Source organism: Amphiura filiformis, chromosome 12 (assembly GCF_039555335.1).
Source record: "Amphiura filiformis chromosome 12, Afil_fr2py, whole genome shotgun sequence".
Lineage (NCBI taxonomy): Eukaryota > Metazoa > Echinodermata > Ophiuroidea > Amphilepidida > Amphiuridae > Amphiura > Amphiura filiformis.
The window spans coordinates 38,728,455-38,750,268 of record NC_092639.1 but is presented as its reverse complement, the minus strand read 5'-3'; the positions used below and the strand labels follow the sequence as shown (position 1 = coordinate 38,750,268).

Sequence of the window (21,814 nt, the reverse complement as noted above, 5' to 3'; positions counted from 1 at the left end):
ATACCTCATTTTACTGAAATCATTGTTTCTTGCACTATAATACTACTGTCAATAAACTCTTGTCAATTACAAAATATACCATCATGTAATGTAACGGTCAGGACGGAACTCGCGGTTTTCTTGAAAAAGTGTCGTTTTACATGTCAACAGTAATCAAATATTTCGAAAGTCCTGATCTTTTTCAAAACTTTTGGTAATTACCCGAAGTTGCCAATCCAAACGACTTGTAAACTGCAGAATTAAAGCATAATAGTTGATGACATAGGTGTGTATAGATCAATCTGGTATATACCGCGCAGCCATGGGTTTACGCACTATTACCTTTACTCTTCTGTGTGTCAGTGTAACCATCTTCAAAGGTAGGTCTAAGTGATGAATCGTCAGTTTTGTATCTAAAAATTTAGTTAAAGTTCAGAACAAAAACCAGTCGGTCTTTGTGAAGTACGTGTTTCAAATTGAAAAAAAAAGCGCAGTGATTTCTAGTGCGCTACGCACAGGTACAACGCCTAGACGTTGATCCACAAGCCTAAGCACACTTTACATGTTGTCGCTGCTCACTACGGCCCACATCATTCCATAAACCATTTAACAACAACGCAGGAACTTTGCTGCTTCAAGAGCGCACACCCTTGACTTTCCACAAATAACCATCGCAACCAGGACCAGCTCCTCGAGTTTCGTACGGGTTACAACGAGACAATTAGCAGTAAGTTCCTTGTCCAGGGGAATTTCAAGTTCACTCAATTTACACGGGCGCGTACATTTACATAGTCGAACGCCTTATCGATTGAGCTAACTTGACTGCTGTTATATTCGAGAGTATACTTCGACTATATCTATAAATACGCACGTGACCCATGGGCACAACATACCAAGACCCCGGGACCAAGACCAGCAAGCGTGACCAAATCGTCATGCCATTGACCACAAGGATAGGAACTTTTTAGATAAATATCATCACATTTAAGTATTAATTGAATAGAAAACTATTTCACATGGGGGATTTTGAATTTGTAATATATGTTATCGAAAAACAACATTTTTGAAAGTATTTGACGACGGAAAAAATATCTATCGAAGGAAACGTTTACAATACGCTTTTACATAATTAAACAAAAATGACCATTTTGCTGCACAGCAGTCTCGTGTTGTTTATCGCCTTTGCATTCAATGCATTCAAATGTACAGGAAGACCCCGGGGGAAGACCACCAGCTGTGTATAAGGTCACTTCGAGACTTACTGTCTACAAGCTGTTGTGGCAGCGCGGAATAACGAAATACATATTTATAAATAAAGTTGAAGCATACTGTTGGAAATCATGAAATTAGATGGAATTTTAACATGTTCGAAATCTTCTTTCAGCGTTAGCAACCTGCAACTTTGAAAGTTCTCTCTGTGGTTACACTCAAACAACTGATGATGTGTTTGACTGGACTCGGAATAGTGGTGGTACACCATCAAGTAGTACTGGTCCTTCCAGCGACCACACAACTGGCAGTGAGTACAATCTAAATACGTATTATAGTCCGTCGTTTTTTCCGATGTTACAAACTCTCCGCTACTCTACCCAACATTAAAACCAGGCGCGTAGCCAGCATTGTCAATCCGGGGTGGGGGGGGCGTCAGTATCGTCTTTATTTCTTTCCCCTCCCCTTTCCCTTCTCTTTTCCCTGTCCTTCCTCTTTCCCTTCTCTTTCTTCCTCTCCTCCCCTTTCTCTTCTCTTTCTCTTTCCCCTTCTTTCTCTCCCCTTCTTCTCGTCCCCATTTCCACTTCTCCGTCCCCCATTTTAGGTGTCGGGGGAGGGGGCAGTCTGCCCACTGCCCCCTGCTGACAACGCTACTGGTTAAAACGTCTAGCAGGGCGTCTAGCTATAAACTGGCCCTTATATATATACCCTTGACAACCTGTGCATGCTGTGTGTTGTAATGCTTCGTTAATAAAAATGTATAGTGTGAAGGGTATTACAGAAATACTTTTGCTAACGAGTACTTCCTTTCCAAAAGGTGGGGGAGAGGTTGTGAGTTCGAGTCCCCGTGGTGTCAACGTGTTGTGGAGTTACGTAAGGCTATTCACCCCTATTGCCTACCCCCACCCATGTTTAAAAATGGTTACCGGCTTTATTCAATACCAGGAAGGTAAGAGACTCGTTGTGGAGGCGGTCTAGCGATCCCACAGCAGCAGCATTCATGAAAGAGTCTGGCCTCATAGCTACGAAAGCGATATGGACACTTCGGCCTGTGACATATGTTCGTCCCCTTTACTAATGTTTCTCCAACTTCACTTAAGCAGTGAAGCCAGTAAAGCCTAGGACATTTAATACTGAGGGCGAGCGGGCCCTGTTTAGGAAAAATAGATTTGAATAAGCGAAATGAGACTATTTTAGCTTCTTTTTCATTCTTAGCCTCTTTTCCTTGCAAACCTTCTTCAAGCAAAATAATCTTAGTGTATGTGCAACATTAACAAGCAAGAAACCATTGAGTACCACTAAACCTCAGTATGGTTACGCAATTTTGTATGGTATTGAGGTTGGAGTTCAACTTCATTTTTACAGGTGGCTACTACATCTATACCGAAACAAGTAGCCCCAGAGTTGCTGGCGATACTGCTCGTTTGATAAGCCCTTCAATTCCTGGAAACGCAGGAGGCCCTAGATGCAGAATCAATTTCTGGTATCATATGTATGGAACTGGTATGGGCACATTGCGAGTTTATGCAAGGACAGTTGTTGGAGGAGATTCGTCCTTGTGGTCTCGGTCAGGAAACCAAGGAAATCAGTGGTACTCTGCTTCTTTGTCATATGCACCTCAAACGGAGTTTCAGGTGAGTCTAGCCTGTCAATGTGTATATATACCGTATATAATAGATCATTCTAAAGGAAAGCAAATCGTTTATTACAATATATGTGTTATTATCATGACCTGTTACTACATGTAGTATTCAAATGTAATATAGGCTGTAGGCCTACATTGCTACTCTAAATAAACAAAAACCAGATACCATTTGTGAATATTTATTCCCTATGCATTTAATTGGGAATGCAGAATGTTGTATGAACAAAACCGATATCCTTGCCATGTTTACCTCGCACGCGCAGAGAAATGGAAATTATCACGTGTTGTCTATCTACCAATGAGAATGCATTTAAAAACTCTGTAGAAATTTGAAATTTAGAGAACGTTTCTCAAAACCTACTTATGTGACAAACTATAAATCAAGCACATTTTATCATGTTCATACGCCTGTGTGTTGTTTTTACTCTCCGCGAAAGCTTTAGGGTGAGGTATTTACATAGGGATTAATGCATTTTATTACTTGTAGGTTGTTTTTGTAGGGTACAGAGGGTCAGACTATAAAGGAGATATAGCTTTAGATGACATTGTAATTTCTGATTGCGGTAAGTGTTTAATTTTAAAATGATATATTGAAACTAGTAATCTGAAGTGCAGATTCATACGCAGTGGTAATAAAATGATGTTGTTAGCTCTCATATTTTCTTGGAAACGGCTAGAAACCAACCTGATCAGATGGCTCAAATTTTACGGTACAAAGGACGATTACCCATTGAAAGAGTAAATGTTCAAATTAAATGTTCATCATTGAATACTGCCATTAAGGTCTCAGTAAAATAGCCCTAATGTAAAGAAATGAATTGTATTCAAACACATCAAAAGTTTCTACCAATCTTACGAAGCGTCTCGGTGTTTGAAAGTAATATGTTCCTGAAAGACAAACAAACAAACGAACAAGTTAAGAAACAAAAAGAAATATATTGACCATTGAGTTTTTGAACTACTGGACTATGACGTCTACAAAGTCCCCATTTTTTAGAATAACAGCACTCCTAATTTAACAAAGTAGCAAGCAGATATTTGGTTTAAAAAAAAAAAAGCTTAAACACAGTATTGAGAATGTAAAAACACCGTCGATCGAGACGGTGGTTCTTTAAGGGACATTCTTTGGTCATGTAGAATCTACAACATTTTCTCTCTTTTACAGCCGATGTAACACCTCCGCAGATTACTATTGGGTGTCCCAGTAACATAGATGCAACCATGGAATTGGGAATGACAGGAAAAGCAGTAACATGGACTGAACCTTCGGCAACGGATAGTTCTGGAACGCCAGTAAAAATGACATCGCATCAACCAGGGGCAAACTTTCCTGTTGGATTGACGGATGTGCGCTACACATTTACTGACGCTTATAACAACGTTGCTTCCTGCAACTTTATTGTGAACATAGAAACAGGTTCGTTCATTCGTTCATTGTCGTACTTTTTATTTTATTATTATCCCGAATTTCTGGATATTACATCGTTTAATCTTAAATATTTTTGGGGATGTTTCGAAGAAAGAAGTATTAGAGTCGGAGTATTTAGTGGTTATTTTTGAATATAATGAAAAAATATGTACTAAAAGTTACGACTATTTGCTAATTTTGTGCTCGTTGTATTTTGCTAGCACTTCATTTTTTCTTGTTTATTTATTTTTTTCTTAATTTTTGCTAATTAAGAAAACTAATTTGGTAATCATGTGCTTAGTGTCAACAGTTGCTCGCGTTTAATTCCCAGTTTAAAAAAATATTCACCTATTACTTTAATATACTTGATGGAGAGTTGAACAAGTGGCTTCATAGCTTCCTTTTCGATACGATGTTCCAATGCAATGAAAATTGCTGATAATTGATAATTTCTTCTTATTTAGTTGATACATTACCACCAGACATCGCTGGATGTCCAAATGATTTTATCGCTACATTTGAGCTTGGAACAACAGGGACAATGCTAAACTGGACAGAGCCTACGGCTACTGATCATTCTGGAACGCCTCAACGATCACGATCGCACGTCCCAGGATCGGAGTTTTTAACTGGATTAACAACAGTGAATTACAACTTCACCGATACAGCAAATAACACTGCTTTCTGTATCTTTTCTGTTACAGTGGAAATTGGTATGTTACAGATAGTTATGTTAGTGCATGAATTGTGTAATCGTCTTTGTAAGTTTAGATTTCGGAAATTAGTCAAAAGTCGACCAAATGAGTATTCGCCTATTTAAATTACTTTGATCACTTATTTGCTTTACGTGACAGTGGATAGTGTGCCTCCCCAAGTGTCCCAATGCCCAAATGACACCGATTCATTTGTTGGAAGACACATTTCATGGGTAGAGCCTACTACATCTGACCTCTCGAACAACGTGACCTGTACAAGATCATTGGCTCCTGGTACATACATCATAACAACAACTCCAGTCGTATACACATTCACGGATTCTTCAGGAAATGTTGCCTATTGCAATTTTACTATTAACATCATACGTAAGTAAATTATATCGTAGTATAATATTTCTACCCGGTTGTTTATATTACCTTTATTATTATTATACACGTAGGGATCCTTGCATAAACCCGATTTTGTTCATTTAAATTAGCAAACATTCATACATAAATTTTAGTAAAGTACTAGTCGTGCATAAATATATTTATAATTGCACAGGCGTGCACTTCGCGCAGTTCGCGCAGTACTTTCGGACGCGTTCATTTTTCTTGCGGATGGATGCATTTATATTTGCTTGCATTTTCCAACATTTTTAGCGACAATTTTGTTGTAAAAATTGCAAAAATCACTGGATCGCGTATGCAACTGCGTCTCACTTGTTGCTCGAAAAATTGTTCAAAATAATACCCTTCGGGGCGCGTGCATTAAACGCATCAATATCTTAATACGCGTGCATAATTATGTATATTTTCACTCCCAACAAGTGATAACAAATAAAAAATTAACATTTTAGACCCTTTTTAAGGCTCAGGACGTGCCACGTGTATAAATCACATTTGTGACATTATTGTTATTTATTTCCGTTTTGACAAATGGCAAGTTAAATTAAAAAAGAAACCCCAATCCAAGAAAACAATCTACTCATGTTGCGTTACTCTTTAGAGGACAACACACCGCCAACAATACTTGATTGCGTCCCCGACATCCACGCCTCTGCTGAAGTTGGTAAAATGTTACCATCAATTTATTGGAGTAAGCCGACAGCAATTGACGATTCCGGCCGTGTTATGCTCACCGACTTCACACACGTCCCTGGACAACATTTCCCAATCGGGTCTACTATGGTGTCATAAACATTTGCTGATGAATATTTCAATTTAGCTGTCTGCAATTTCTCTGTCATAATTCAACAAGGTAAGGATTATTTTGTAAAAGAAGCATTTATTGCGAAAAGGACATTGCAAGTGTAACACATTTTATTGGGGTTACGTGGAGTTTGTGATCATTCAAACCGAAAGATCAAATACCTACGGAAAGTGAGATGAAAGAGTACAAATTATCTTGGTTATGACTAATTAACGAAAACAGTAAACATAACAGCCACACCATCTATGTCTGTTTAACATCAAATACTTCCATTTCATCCCTTTGCGCTCATTTTTATACTTTAGTTGATACAATTCCACCAGAAATTGTCTCATGTCCGGCAGACTTTGTCAATCAAATAGAGCTTGGTACACACAGCATACCTGTTTACTGGAGCCCACCGTCAGCTATCGATTTGTCAGGAAATATTTCACTTGTCTCACAAAGTCACTTCCCTGGTGATATGTTTACGGCAGGAAGATGGACCGTAGTGTATAGATTTGCTGATGGGAGTGGTAATGAGGCGTCTTGTACTTTTGTTATTCTAATCGAAGAAGGTAATGTACCGTGTTTATGGCATGGCAACTTGATTACTGTATGTGTTTAAAAATGTCAAAACCCTTGCATATAATACACATTCTAAGATGCTCATAATTACATTTGGATGACTTACCTTCTCAACTTTGATATTAGCCACACAATATAATTGAAAGCTTTACAGCGTTACGTTAAACATATAGGTAAGAAAATTGAATATACGTATCGTACATTTACAGGTAAATAAGATCGTAGGACAAACAGCAGGATCTCAGCAAATCACGCCTAAATATTAACCAAATTCGTATTGTTTTGACCCACATATGTTGGAATGGATTGTTCTATAACTTTCAATTTTTACGTTCCTGTTTCCATTTCGATATTTAGTTGATACCATTCCACCAGAAGTTGTGTCTTGTCCATCAGACTTTGTCAGGCGAATAGAGCTTGGAACACACGGCATACCTGTTTACTGGAGCCCACCGTCAGCTATCGATTTGTCAGGAAATATTTCACTTGTCTCACAAAGTCACTTCTCAGGTGATACGTTTACATCAGGAAGATGGACCGTAGTGTATAGATTTGCCGACGGGAGTGGTAACGAGGCAGCTTGCTCGTTTATGATTCTTATCGAAGAAGGTAATGCAATTTTTACGCTTACTATCAAGTAATAAACATCCTTCAAGAAACACAAAACCTGCAAACTCTTACCAATAAAGTAATAGCAAGATAATTCGTAATATTTCAAATATCAAAGAAATACAAAACCTGCAAACTCTTACCAGTAAAATAATAGCAAGATAATTCGTAATATTTCAAATATCTGCCTCTGTTTTCATTAATATTTCGCAGTTGATACCATTCCACCAGAAGTTGTCTCCTGTCCTTCAGACTTTGTCAGGCAAATAGAGCTTGGAACACACAGTATACCTGTTTACTGGAGCTCACCGTCAGCTATCGATTTGTCAGGAAATATTTCACTTGTCTCTCAAAGTCACTTTTCCGGTGATAGGTTTACGGCAGGAAGATGGACCGTAGTGTATAGATTTGCTGATTGGAGTGGCAGTGAGGCGTCTTGTACTTTTGTTATTTTAATCGAAGAAGGTAATGTACCGTGTTTATGGCATGGCAACTTGATTACTGCATGTGTTTAAAAATGTCAAAACCCTTGCATATAATACACATTCTAAGATGCTCATAATTACATTTGGATGACTTACCTTCTCAACTTTGATATTAGCCACATAGGTAAGAAAATTGAATATACGTATCGTACATTTACAGGTAAATAAGATCGTAGGACAAACAGCAGGATCTCAGCAAATCACGCCTAAATATTAACCAAATTCGTATTGTTTTGACCCACATATGTTGGAATGGATTGTTCTATAACTTTCAATTTTTACGTTCCTGTTTCCATTTCGATATTTAGTTGATACCATTCCACCAGAAGTCGCGTCTTGTCCATCAGACTTGGTCAGGCAAATAGAGCTTGGAACACACGGCACCCCTGTTTACTGGAGCCCACCGTCAGCTATCGATTTGTCAGGAAATATTTCACTTGTCTTTCAAAGTCACTTCCCTGATGATAAGTTTACATCAGGAAGATGGACCGTCGTGTATAGATTTGCCGACGGGAGTGGCAACGAGGCAGCTTGCTCGTTTATGATTCTTATCGAAGAAGGTAATGCAATTTTTACGCTTACTCTCAAGTAATAAACATCCTTCAAAAAATACAAACACGCAAATTCTTACCAGTAAAATAATAGTAATATTTTAAATATCTACCTCTGTTTTCATTTATATTTTATAGTTGATACTATTCCACCAGAAGTTGTCTCATGTCCGGCAGACTTTGTCAATCAAATAGAGCTTGGTAGGCAAAGCATACCTGTTTACTGGAGCCCACCGTCAGCTATCGATTTGTCAGGAAATATTTCACTTGCCTCACAAAGTCACTTCCCTGGTGATAGGTTTACAGCAGGAAGATGGACTGTAGTGTATAGATTTGCTGATGGGAGTGGCAATGAGGCGTCTTGTACATTTGTTATTCTAATCGAAGAAGGTAATGTACCGTATTCATGGCAACTTTATTAATACAAGTGTTTAAAAATGTCAAAACCCTTGTATATTATGTACATTCTATGTCCATAATATGACCTACATATAAATATGACCTACATGTAAATTATGTTGGAATGGATTGTTCTATAACTTTCAACTTTTACGCTCCTGTTTCCATTTCGATATTTAGTTGATACTATTCCACCAGAAGTTGTCTCATGTCCATCAGACTTTGTCAGGCAAATAGAGCTTGGAACACACAGCATACCTGTTTATTGGAGCCCACCGTCAGCCATCGATTTGTCAGGAAATATTTCACTTGTCTCTCAAAGTCACTTCCCTGGTGATAGGTTTACAGCAGGAAGATGGACCGTAGTGTATAGATTTGCCGACGGGAGTGGTAACGAGGTTTCCTGTTCGTTTATGATTCTTATCGAAGAAGGTAATGCAATTTTTACGCTTACTCTCAAGTAATAAACATCCTTCAAGAAATACAAAACCTGCAAACTCTTACCAATAAAGTAATAGCGAGATAATTCGTAATATTTCAAATATACGCCTCTGTTTTCATTTATAATTTATAGTTGATACGATCCCTCCAGAAGTTGTCTTATGTCCGGCAGACTTTGTCAATCAAATAGAGCTTGGTAGGCAAAGCATACCTGTTTCCTGGAGCCCACCTTCAGCTATCGATTTGTCAGGAAATATTTCACTTGTCTCTCAAAGTCATTTTCCTGGTGATAGGTTTACGACAGGAAGATGGACCGTAGTGTATAGATTTGCTGATGGGAGTGGTAACGAAGCATCTTGCTCGTTTATTAGTCTCGTCGAAGAAGGTAATATAATAATCATGTATATGGGAACTTTATCTATGTAGGCCTATGTATTAATAATGTCTCCTGAGCGAGTGCCTGAATAATGGATATTCTAAGAAGTTCTTAGTTAAGATGGATAAGCCTTCTTAGCTTTGATAATAATGATAAATGTTTGTTTTTTTCAAAATTATTAATTGAAAACGTTACTATAAACGTTTGGTTACGAAGATTCACATCTTGCTATTATCGTACATTGAGTGTTGAATAAGATTGCTTGGATGTTGACACATGCCACCTTGTTGTTAGAAGTCTTATACTGTCTCGCATTGACTATGGAAGTGGGCTCCTTCTGGGTAGTAATACATCTGACATTCAAAGGTTGCAAAGAATCCAGAACTGGGCATCCAAACTCATTTGCCGCAGAACAAAACAGGACCATGCTACGCCTTGTTTACAAGAATTACACTGGCTTCGGATCAGAGAGAGGATCATTTTAAAGATCATGATGATTATTTTCAAATGCCTTAATGGATCAGCCCCCTTTTATATGACTGATCTGCTCTCTCTGTATTGTCCAGCCAGAGCTGGCCTCAGATCCGCCTCTGATACCACACGTCTTTCTGAGATCAACAGTGTCAAATTGCTGAAAACTGCTACAAACAGGTCTTTTGTTCATTCAGCACCACATATTTGGAACAATCTGCCCACTACCATCAGGGAATCAAATACATTGTCTGGTTTCAAAAAGGGTCTAAAAACTTACTTATTTGCTGCTTATGAATAGTTTGTTCCACAGTGGTCATAATTTTTATGTTCTTTGTATTTAATTAATCTGGTTTCATCTTTTGCCATGTTATTTTGTAATTTTTGTCATATGCGCTGCGCTCTTTATGTATGTATGTAGCGCTATATAAATGCTTCAAATGTATGTATGTATGTATTTTCAAGTTTTTCCGGATTTTTAAGCCGAAGGCGAATTTTTTCTTCAAATTTTGAAGTCGCTAAGTAATCCTTGTACAATTATCGTTCATATAGTACATGCAAATTGGTTGGCTTCGACTTAGTTATCTTTTTTTTGAACTTTTTTGAACAAGTGATCGAGCGGTCTATGTACATCAACCCCTGTGGCACGGACAGTGTCTCAGCAAATCAATCCTAAAATGAACAAATTTATATTGCTTTGATCTCGTATACATGTTGGAATGGATTGTACAATAACTTTCGATTTATACGCTCCTGTTTCCATTTAGTTGATACCATTCCACCAGAAGTTGCGTCTTGTCCATCAGACTTTGTCAGGCAAATAGAGATTGGAACACACAGCATACCTGTTTACTGGATCCCACCGTCAGCTATCGATTTTTCAGGAAATATTTCACTTGTCTCACAAAGTCATTTCCCTGGTGATAAGTTTACTGCAGGAAGATGGACTGTAGTGTATAGATTTGCTGATGGGAGTGGTAACGAGGTTTCTTGTTCGTTTAGGGTTCTTATCGAAGAAGGTAATGTCGTGTTCGCATCAAAATCAACGATTAATAATGGACATATTAAAAGATTAATAAAGTTGGAATGAATCTTAAAACTATAAAGGGATGTTTTAAATCATCTAAAAGAAACCATTTTTTTTCAATTAAATCTTTATAAATAGTTAGGGCGCTTCTCCTGTTTTGACGGTATTAAGATGTTACGAAAATATCAAGGACAGGCGTATCATCAAATTGCGGGCTTACATATGCTTCTAACACTCATACAATCTCTGAAGTATATATCACCGTCACATTTTAAAGAAGGAATAGTTATCTTTGCTTCAGAAGATAATAAGCGAAACAGTCATACAAGCATTAGGCCATTATCTTGATATTCATTTTACAACCATTATTTTATTAATCTAATATATTGTCATGTCACTGTTCCAATTTCTATACTTTAGTTGATACCATTCCACCAGAAGTTGTGTCCTGTCCGGCAGACTTTGTCAGGCAAATAGAGCTTGGAACACACGGCACCCCTGTTTACTGGAGCCCACCGTCAGCTATCGATTTGTCAGGAAATATTTCACTTGTCTCTCAAAGTCACTTCCCAGGTAATAGGTTTACAACAGGAAGATGGAACGTACTATACAGATTTGCTGATGGGAGTGGTAACGAGGCATATTGCTCATTTATGATTCTTATCGAAGAAGGTAATGTACACCGAGTCATAGCACCATTTTTATACTTTGTACAACAATGTCCAAGCTCTTACCAATCAAGAAATATCACTCGTTTTTATTTTATTTTAAACGAGCCGTCATAACTTTGATAATAGCTGTTTTAAATGTCTAAAAATAAAGCCAGAATATGATAACAAATATTCTGAAAAGTGATCGGGCTTTATCTTGGATAAAGTCGAACCATAGGTCTGTTTTCTGTCATTTATTAGTGTATCAAATTATCTTTATTGTTTTTTTTAAAGCGATGTGCTCAAAATTAAATCACTGAATTCAATCCGTAACAAGGAGCTAAACTTGACCTTTCCTAACGCATATTGACAAAAGATGTCGAAATTAAAGAGTATTTATGCGCCTAACGTAACGTATTCCTAAAAATGTAGAAACGTTAATTTGGTTTTGTTTTAGTGGATACGACACCACCGTTAGTTAACCTTTGCCCGGATGACATCATTGAAACTATCGAGTTGGGTGCTACTAAGGCGACGGTATCATGGACAGAACCACAAGCTTCGGATTTGTCTGGCAATGTCACGATGTCTCCACGATCTCGAATACCGACGACATTCTCACCATTTGCAGAAACTCCTGTGAAGTATGTCTTTCAGGATGCATCTGGCAATGAAAATACCTGCGAATTCTTTGTTTCTTTTGAAATAGGTAAAACTATTTTAATCGTCAGCTACATTTAATATCATACGATTCGAAATTAATTAGTCGAAATTGATCGCATTTGATCTGAACATGCTGAAGTAGAAATAAATGAAAATAAACTCTAAATGCTTTCGAGAAGGTCCTAAACAACATCAACGCTGACCACAATACAAATTCGAATTGTTATACACACGTAAGAATCAAAATGGTATATCCTTGGTCTAAGATATTCATGAGGTACCCAGTGGGGATGTCTGTGGTTATAAGTTACCAAATCAAAATGCTGATTTTGATTAATATAGAATTGATTTTCTTACAGTCGACACCACTCCGCCTGACATCATTAGCTGCCCTGAAAATATGCACACAATAGCAGAAGTCGGTACATCTGGAATACATGTGTCATGGTCAAAACCTTTTGCCATTGATCACTCTGGTATGATATTAACAAGATCCTCTCATGATCCAGGACAAATGTTCCCGATCGGATCCACTGATGTCGTCTTCGTTTTCGAGGATGAATCTGGCAACCAGGGTCTCTGCAACTTTTCGGTGAACGTTGAAATTGGTAAGAAAATATTTTATTACGTAACATTGTGAGCTATTGTGGTATCAAAATCTGAATCTGATGCTGAATCTTAAACTTGCTCTAGCAAATTTGCCAACATCATAAAACTCTATTTTCTTTTGACAGTGGACACTCTTCCACCCGAGATAAGCGCTTGTTCAAGCGACCAAAGTGATACTATTGAACTTGGTGATGTACATAAAAGGGTATATTGGCTAGAACCTGAAGCATTGGACAACTCAGAAAATGTGTCCTTAGCATTTAGAAGCCATCGCTCTGGTGACCACTTCACAATGGGTAGGACAGATGTCAGCTATTTGTTCACCGATGGCTCTGGGAACATGGCATATTGCAATTTTAGCATCACGTTGATTACTGGTAAGAACCAATTGCACTACTACCGAGTACAAAGAAATGAAAAAGATAGTAAGATATATCTTTGTTTGCTTCGAAACTCAGTAAAGTTCCCATGCCATGAACAACCTCAATCATAGCATAGATAGGGGTAATGATGGGCTGCAACCGCAAATAACTACAGCAAGTGCAAAGGGTCCCAGTACGACAAAGAGTAATTACATAATACGAAAGAGTATTATTAATAGTAAATATTAGAAGAGTAACGTTGCATTCTTCTATACCTCCTACAGTGGATACAAAAGCACCCAAAATTCACGAATGTCCATCTGATATCTTCAAAACAATTGAGGCAGGATCATTTGGATCCATTGTCACCTGGAAAGAACCTCTTGTTACCGACGCATCTGGAAATACTACTCTACTGGTAAAGACGCATTCGTCTGGGTCATTCTTCACAATAGGACATACTTCCGTGACGTACTTATTTGTGGATCCGTCAAAGAATATGGCAATATGTAATATCCATATATTTATTAGAGTTGGTAAGTTCACGTTTCCTGGTCAAAACACCAAGTTGTTGTTGTTGTCAAATTCTTATTTATATTTCTCCAAAAAATTGATATTTACGTAATCGTTTTGTTGCAGACACAGTTAGATGTTTTTCCTCAATGAAATGCACTCTGCTACATTTTGTTACAGTTGACACCACTCCTCCCGAAATTATCAGCTGCCCCGAAAATATTTACACAAGTGCAGAGGTTAGTACACCTGGAAAGCTAGTCACCTGGTCAAAACCATACGCTACGGATCATTCTGGAATAAATCAAACAGTTTCCTCGCATGTACCAGGAGAAATATTCCCAATAGGTTCTACTGATGTCATCTACATTTTTGTGGATGAATCTGGCAACCAAGACAGATGTGTCTTTACGGTGAACGTCGCAAGCGGTAAGGAATAGCGCGTCGTGCTATAATAAAATGATTTATTTAAGTTATTTAGCCTTCTAATTTCCAATAGATATCTATCTATATTCTGTATCTTCTTTGCTGATACATATGCAATTATAAATCTCATTGTAATTTATTACAGTGGATAACCTTCAAACGAAAATAAGTGTCTGTCCAAACGACAAACGTGAAACCATAGAATCGGGAGACACACTTAAGCGTGTATATTGGTCAGAACCTGAAGCATTTGACAACTTTGATAATTTGGCTTTTCGAAGCCATCGCTCTGGTGATTACTTCACGGTTGGAAGAACAGATGTCGCCTATGTGTTTACTGATGGCTCTGGGAACATTGCTTCCTGCAATTTTAGCATCACGTTAGTTACTGGTGAGCAATATGTATATTTTATCATTTGTTCAGCTAAAAGTTTAAGTTTGATTTTTATTTGCCTTGATCAAACATTACCTCTACAAATGAAATAAGTAGATACATAATCACACCAGGTATTCGTAAGGTTCTTCGCATGTCGCATGTCGTCAGGTATCGTCGATTAAGAAATAATTTACATCCCATATTTTTACTGGTAAGGGAGAACCCAATATCCAAATCTGTTTGTTTCTTCGGTTTACAGTCGACACAGAAGCACCAAAAATTCTTGAATGTCCATCCGATATCTTCAAAACAATTGAGGCTGGATTATTTGGATCTATTGTCACCTGGAAAGAACCTGTTGTTACCGATGCATCTGGGAATTCTACCCTGCTGGTAAAGACGCATTCGTCAGGGACATTCTTTACAATAGGAAAGACTTCCGTAACGTACGTGTTTGTGGATCCGTCAAACAATATGGCAACATGTAATTTCCATATATCCATTGGAGTCGGTAAGTCTTTTAATTTTTAAGACTTTTAGAGACACCAGAAAAAATAAAGATGAAAGAGGGTCAGGGAAAGATGCAGATACATAACAATGAAACGATGAATAAGTCGGTGAACAAGTCAGGATAAGGTCAAAAACAATTTACATTACAACGAGACCGATGTTATCGTTGCGGAAAATGCTGCTTTGCCAAACATCAAGGTGAGGTTTTTTATTTATATTTTTGTGACATTCCATCCGATATTTTACCTTCCATATAGTTGCAGAAATGTTCAAAATTAAATGATATATGTCGCTGCATGTTTGAAGATTTACTGCTATGAATATCATTATTTCAAAGAGTAATGTAGTAAATTTTCTAAAATCATCCTTGTTGTTGTTGATATAAAGGCATTTGTTTATTATCTCATCATAATTATTTACAGTGGGTACCCTTCCACCTGAAATAGGTACCTGTCCAACCAACATACGTGAAACCATTGAACTTGGGAATACACTTAAAAGGGTGTACTGGTCAGAACCTGAGGAATTTGACAGGTCGGAGAATGTCTCCTTGGCATTTCGAAGCCATCGCTCTGGCGACTACTTCGTTCTTGGTAGGACAAATGTCAGCTATGTGTTCACTGATAGGTCTGTGCACATTGGCTACTGCAATTTTAGTATCACGTTGATAACTGGTGAGCAATATCCATGTTTATATTTTGTTCAACTGAGTTCCAAATTTCGAACTCGATTTTAAATCTTACAAATCCTACAATGATATATGATGTCATTAAATATTGTCGTGCGGTCATGGTTTTGATTTTCAGAAAATCTGACTCTCAGAGACGTTTTTATTTTTCACTTTACAGTGGATACAACAGCACCTGAAATTCTTCAATGTCCATCTGATATCTTCAAAACAATTGAGGCAGGATTATTTGGGTCCACTGTCACCTGGAAAGAACCTCTTGTTACAGACGCATCTGGGAATACTACCCTACTGGTAAAGACGCATTCATCTAGGACATTCTTCACAATAGGAAAGACGTGCGTAACTTACTTGTTTACGGATCCGTCAAACAATATGGTGACATGTCAGTTTTGTATTTCTATTGATATTGGTACGTATTTTTGTGTATACTTATAAGGATTAAACATTCTTTGAAAATCATGTTGTTTTGTTTGAGTAATGAGACAATGAAACGTGTTTTTGTTTAAATTTTGCACATCATGACCAATGTTTGAAATCATGTACAGGTAGCAGGTGATTTGAAAAGCAACTTTCTAGCACAAAGAATGATCTTATGAGTAGTCTCATACATACATATATCATGCATTTTTATATAATCGGAGCCAGATATTAAAATACTAGTTTGCGTCTGACGGGTCAATCAAACTCAGAAATGATTTCTGAATGCGGCGGTAAAATAGCGTTCCTTATGGTTAATTTTGCACCTTCAAACAACAACGTACTTTCCTGAAGGCACACTTCAGCATGGAAGTACTACTATTAGCACCACCAGGGGAATTAAATTTCATATGGACAATAAGTGGTGGTCAAGAGCTGATAAATGCGTTATGACCATGACAAAAAAGTTGCTTGCGGAAACACGTCTGATTGCGGTAGCGCAGGCTCCCTTTTAGACTTGGGAATGAACAATACCTAGAAAAGTTGCTTTTAGCCTGGTAAAGGTAATGTTCTATCATTTTCTGCGATTCCTTTTCTCGGATTAAGGAATTAGATGAATCAAACCTTGACGCAAACTATACTTTTTTTAATTCAGCCTCCAATTATAGTTCATTATGTGTATTAAACTCCATACATTGCTGCACAGGCTGCACAAACACACCGTGACTTGTCTTTCTATTTCAGTGGATACCAACGCACCCACCATCCTGATGTGTCCAACACCTCTTCGTATGATGACTGATAGTGGTGTATCAAAAATACCAGTGTTCTGGGCAGAACCAATAGCCAATGATCATTCTGGAGACGTGATTGTAAATTCTTCCCATTCCCCAGGACAATTATTTTCAATCGGATCAACTCAAGTATTGTACACCTTTACTGACAGATCTCAAAATCAAGCCATTTGCCAATTTTCAGTGACTGTTGAAGAAGGTAAATACAACTCTTTGTCGGAATGTCTATCAATCATTTTGATTATAGTATTTCTATATATTTAAGAAATAAAGGGTAATGCATTATCCTTTACACGCAAATAATGTGTCCGAGGCAGTAAAAACGTGTAAAGGATAATGCTGAACCCATTTATTTCTATTCTATTACCACAAAATAGTACGATTTAAAGAGAAAATGTCACTTTTTTTGTCAAATATTTCAAGTTGTTTACCTCAAGGAGAGCGTAACCAAGCATAATGCTTTGCGTAGAATGCATAACGGCGCTAATATACTGTGCGCTATGTTGCGGGAAGAACATAAAGTTCGTTGCCCTGGCCACTTTATTGTTAATTAATGGTCTTTCACGTGACGCCATTCAACAAATCACAGTGCGAGATTTTTAATAATGGGTCGTGGAGGTAATATAATACTATTTGAATGGGTACATTTCATTTACAGAGGAGACGCTATTTGGTATAACTGGGAGTCAGACGTCGAGGTTTATTCATTTGCCGTATGGTGGAGTGCAGTGGATAGCCATAGCAGCTCTTGTGCTTGCTGTTTTGTTAAGCGCATGCATCATTCTTGCCTGTTTCTGTAAAATCCTCCGGTATGTTAATGACACGTTGTGTTGGCTTATCATATTTATATAATACATGTATGATAAAGCGGACAGCCTATGTAATTTGAATATAACTATTAAACTTTTTAATAATAATAATAAACCATCAGAAGTCATAAGTTTGAATCTACTATCAACCAATATATCCGTTTTCTTCAATTCATTTGTAACTTTTCCAGCAAGAAGAAAGGAAGCGTTGATGATGAAGCGAAATGCGACGGAATGCATGTACCCATGGTAGCACCAATAGCTATTGATGATACCAGTTCAACTATTTAAAAAGTCATATAACAAATCGTAGAGAAATTAAGTACACATTTTGCATTTGCATTTGGTATAATATTAGCGGTAGTGCTGTAAAATAATTATGACAGCGTGATTTAGAAGTGACGCTATGAATCTTGCAATACAACGTGATTTTAGTCCAGGGCGTAGAGACCTAGTAGGAAGATAGGTATGAGCGAAGGTAAAAGACCTCTCATTTACTGCATCTATATTTGTGCTGCAAACATAAAGATACAAGTTACTTGCAGATTCCTATGGTCTCGTGATTGTTTTGAAAAGTCAAGTTAGCTTGATCGGTCAGACATTAGACTTCGGTGCATCTGAGTTTGTCTGAGCGCAACTATTGCACCGAACTTGAAGTTACCCTAAGCAAGTATCTGCTTATTGTGTCGGTTGCCATACGAGAACTCGAGGAGCAAATTCTGGCTGCGATGGTTCACTGTGGTATATATATGGTGTGCGCTTCTTGTCCGCAAGTCTCTGGTTGTGGCTAAATGGTTTATGCTAAATGGTTTATAAAGTGTGTATTGGGCCTGCCATAGTGATCAGTGAATTCCTAAAAAGTGTGCTGAGGCTTGTGGATTTATGTGCGTAGCGCTAGTGCATTAAAGGAAAAACTGCAATTTCCCCTATTATTTTGATAGTAACTTGATTGTAACGTTTTATTACTTTTAAACAAAAAGCAATGAGGTTCGGGCAAACTGATAAAATTGACTGAGAGAGAAAAGAAAAAAGGACTGCTTAACATTGAACCCCAGGCCTTACAATTACCGGTCGAGAGAAATACAACCACACTACCTGAGTTCACAGCACGCAAACCTTATGTCCTGGGTTCAATTCCTGGACGGGATCACTTTTTTAGTTTCCTTTGATAATGATAATAATACTAATGACGTGAAGCTGTTGAAAGCATTTGAAATCTCTTTTCTTCAATTTAGTAGTAACTTTTCCAGCAAGAAGACAAACGGCGATGATACTGAATTGAAAAGCAATTGATGTGCAAATGAAAACATTTAACTATATTTCTTAACGTTTTAAGTATTAAGAGGTCATTATTGTATTTAAAGGTCAATAAAGGCTACCTTAAAAGCGTTTAATTATACAGTTAATATTCATAATTGCTCAAAAGTAGGACCTATCCAAAATGGTGACATTTTTTAAGGACCAGAAACTGTTTAGAGAACCCTTATATCAGATTGGAGTGATGCATGAAATTAAGAAATAATTTTTTTCTAATAATTGGCTAACTAAACTTTCTTAGTTTTTCAAGGGCGAATTATATCAAATCACAACGTAAATATTGCAATATCATGTTCTGATTGAATGAGAGATGATTGCTTAGTAATCACTAGTAATATATTAACATGAAATTATGCAAATCGATTTCATGAGAAAAATAGGTCCTCTTGGAATACCGCTAACAGAACCAGGTTTTGCCCTGAGTTTTTAATATATTCGGTGCAGAAATAGTGGTGGCGTTGTTCAACATTTTTAATGGAATCTATATAGGCATCCGAAATTGAGGCTTTAAATGAAAATTTAGTCCATGAATACATGTACAGGGATAACGTAAAAAATCAACAAACTAGCCTGGCGGGTGTAAAAGGCCGCGTAGATCTGTTAATTGTTAAGTGACGGTTTTCAATGGGGAAGTTATTTGGTAGTCTGTATGCGCCCTTTACAGTGACACGCGTTTTTCGCATGGCATCCACGGCACTCCGTCGCGTATCTATATACAATAGTCGGAGCTAAACTTCACAGCACAGAGAGGCGTAGCCAGAGGACAAGTTCCCTCTGTGAAACATCTCTTGCTACCCAAGTGGATGCTGACGCGTAAAACGGCCGAAATGTTTGAGATTTTTAGGTCTTTTTTGTGAACATTTTGGACAATTGTCGCCAACTTTGCCGGCCCCTGAAAGACATCTTGCCACCCAACTTTTCCCCCTTTCCCCCTTGATAAAATCCTGGATATGTTACTAATAACTAGTACAAAAAGCCCAATCGGCATTGTAACTTCCGGGTTTTGAGTGCAGTTTTGGGAAGCTTTGACCCCTAACATATCGTGAAAATTGTTATAATTATTATTAATTCATTCATTATTATAATAATTTTATCATTAAAAATATTTAAATAATTAATTTATAAAATAAACATGTTTTTTTGGTTTCTTTTCATTCTTGTAAAACATTTTAAATTATAATTTGTATGCACAAAAACAATGTTTTCTGAAGTGTCCCAAAACTGTCCCACAGTGCATTGCAAACTTCAATGCCGATTTGGCTTATTGTAAAATCACTTACTTCCACGTATATAATGTAATGACCAAAAATAAAGGTTTATTGATAAGTAAACAATTTTTAGCATGCTTCTTAGTACCGCAAACTTTCGTGGTGTGCTCTTCGGATATTATGACTTGAGTTTGCTTTATACTCTCCTTTTCTTAATTATGCATATCAAAAAGGAAAGTGTGGGAAATCCTAATCCAATGTCATCAACCAAAGAAGATTTTAAAACACAAAAAGAAAAAAGTTGCATAGAGTACAAGAATTAGGCTATAACCTTTTATGAGTTTCTTCAGTCTATTGCCCTTTACCTTTTTGGTTTGGGAATGTTCTTGTGTTCTGTAAAAAAAACATTTCCGCACGGAACGACCGTTTTAACCAAGAAAGATATAATGTTTTAATATAACGCCCTATATTCTCTGACTATTGACCTACTTTTTCACATGCCGCAGTGTTGAGAAAATATTCGTGCCGGTTATATCCCAAACACCCACAGAGGTGATAGTTTACGGCGAGTTTTGTAAGTATTACTTGATTTTGATATGTAAGTAATACGATAAAATCGTCATAGGCAGTAATGTGTTTGTATTAAAAGAAATAACAAAATAATTATTTAAGTAATGGAAATACTATTTGGAAATTGCAGCACGATTTGCAGATGTTTTTATTTGAACAGTACCAGTTCACCAGTTTTGCTAGTTTTCCTAATCTTTGGGCTAAATTAATAGCATCGTGAAGGTCATATATATCATTTTATACTGTACTGACAGCTTCGGCATGTACTTAAGGGATCTAAAATGAGCGTTTATTGCGTTTCGACAGTATTTTTTGTGGGACATGAGAGCACCTCAGACCTATCGAATTGCATTCTGAATACGAAGCATGTCTTTCTGATATGAAATAATTTTCATTTTTGAAAATCACAATATAATACAAATTTTATGACAAATTATAAAAATTTGATATTTTTCAAATTTTTGATATATAACAGTCCTCGAAGTAAATTATATAAATCTAATGATATATTCTTAAAGTGTATGTAGCAGGAGGAAAAGCCGACGGTCAATTGAAAATTTTGACCTTTCATATTGAAGATATGGATTTTTCCCAAAAAGACCTTATTTTTGTTTGGTGTTTTGGGAAAATAATCCATATCTTCAATACGAAAGGTCAAAATTTTCAATTGATCGTCGGCTTTTTTACCATATACACTTTAAGTATAAATCATCAGATTTATAAAGTTTACTTCAAGTACTGTTAAATATCAAAAATATCAATTTTTAATGATTTGCCATAAAATGTGTATTAAATTGCGAATTTCAAAAATCAAAATTATTTGA

General features: G+C 37.0%; 3 protein-coding genes across 3 annotated transcripts; all 3 read left to right on the top strand.

Annotated features, from left to right (window-relative positions):
- The first annotated feature begins 301 nt into the window (after nucleotides 1-301).
- On the top strand, nucleotides 302-6,136 carry LOC140166804 (hyalin-like). The gene is made up of 8 exons (XM_072190293.1): nucleotides 302-359; nucleotides 1,364-1,498; nucleotides 2,554-2,822; nucleotides 3,321-3,396; nucleotides 3,999-4,250; nucleotides 4,706-4,954; nucleotides 5,096-5,323; nucleotides 5,946-6,136. Exons 1-8 carry the CDS (start codon nucleotides 302-304, stop codon nucleotides 6,134-6,136), a joined length of 1,458 nt encoding a protein of 485 aa, XP_072046394.1.
- Nucleotides 6,137-6,139: 3 nt separating this feature from the next.
- Nucleotides 6,140-13,490, top strand: LOC140166803 (hyalin-like). The gene is made up of 13 exons (XM_072190292.1): nucleotides 6,140-6,197; nucleotides 6,455-6,706; nucleotides 7,074-7,325; nucleotides 7,539-7,790; nucleotides 8,119-8,370; nucleotides 8,500-8,751; nucleotides 8,941-9,192; nucleotides 9,335-9,586; nucleotides 10,816-11,067; nucleotides 11,496-11,747; nucleotides 12,183-12,434; nucleotides 12,748-12,996; nucleotides 13,123-13,490. The coding sequence occupies exons 2-13, from the start codon at nucleotides 6,613-6,615 to the stop codon at nucleotides 13,488-13,490; spliced, it is 2,979 nt and encodes a 992-aa protein (XP_072046393.1). The 5' UTR covers nucleotides 6,140-6,197; nucleotides 6,455-6,612.
- A 958-nt stretch (nucleotides 13,491-14,448) lies between these two features.
- Nucleotides 14,449-19,932, top strand: LOC140166167 (hyalin-like). The gene is made up of 7 exons (XM_072189564.1): nucleotides 14,449-14,689; nucleotides 14,934-15,185; nucleotides 15,607-15,858; nucleotides 16,033-16,284; nucleotides 17,037-17,285; nucleotides 17,745-17,895; nucleotides 18,087-19,932. Exons 2-7 carry the CDS (start codon nucleotides 15,149-15,151, stop codon nucleotides 18,184-18,186), a joined length of 1,041 nt encoding a protein of 346 aa, XP_072045665.1. The 5' UTR covers nucleotides 14,449-14,689; nucleotides 14,934-15,148; the 3' UTR covers nucleotides 18,187-19,932.
- The last annotated feature ends 1,882 nt before the right edge of the window (nucleotides 19,933-21,814 follow it).

Coding starts and splice junctions, on each gene's coding strand:
- LOC140166803 (XM_072190292.1), top strand. CDS start 6,613: ATGTTTACGGCAGGAAGATGGACCGTAGTGTATAGATTTGCTGATGGG. Junction 8,371..8,499: donor TATGATTCTTATCGAAGAAG/GTAATGCAATTT, acceptor TATATTTTATAG/TTGATACTATTCCACCAGAA. Junction 11,068..11,495: donor TAGGGTTCTTATCGAAGAAG/GTAATGTCGTGT, acceptor TCTATACTTTAG/TTGATACCATTCCACCAGAA.
- LOC140166167 (XM_072189564.1), top strand. CDS start 15,149: ATGGCAACATGTAATTTCCATATATCCATTGGAGTCG. Junction 15,859..16,032: donor TAGTATCACGTTGATAACTG/GTGAGCAATATC, acceptor TTCACTTTACAG/TGGATACAACAGCACCTGAA. Junction 16,285..17,036: donor TTGTATTTCTATTGATATTG/GTACGTATTTTT, acceptor TTTCTATTTCAG/TGGATACCAACGCACCCACC.
- LOC140166804 (XM_072190293.1), top strand. CDS start 302: ATGGGTTTACGCACTATTACCTTTACTCTTCTGTGTGTCAGTGTAACC. Junction 2,823..3,320: donor CACCTCAAACGGAGTTTCAG/GTGAGTCTAGCC, acceptor TATTACTTGTAG/GTTGTTTTTGTAGGGTACAG. Junction 4,251..4,705: donor TATTGTGAACATAGAAACAG/GTTCGTTCATTC, acceptor CTTCTTATTTAG/TTGATACATTACCACCAGAC.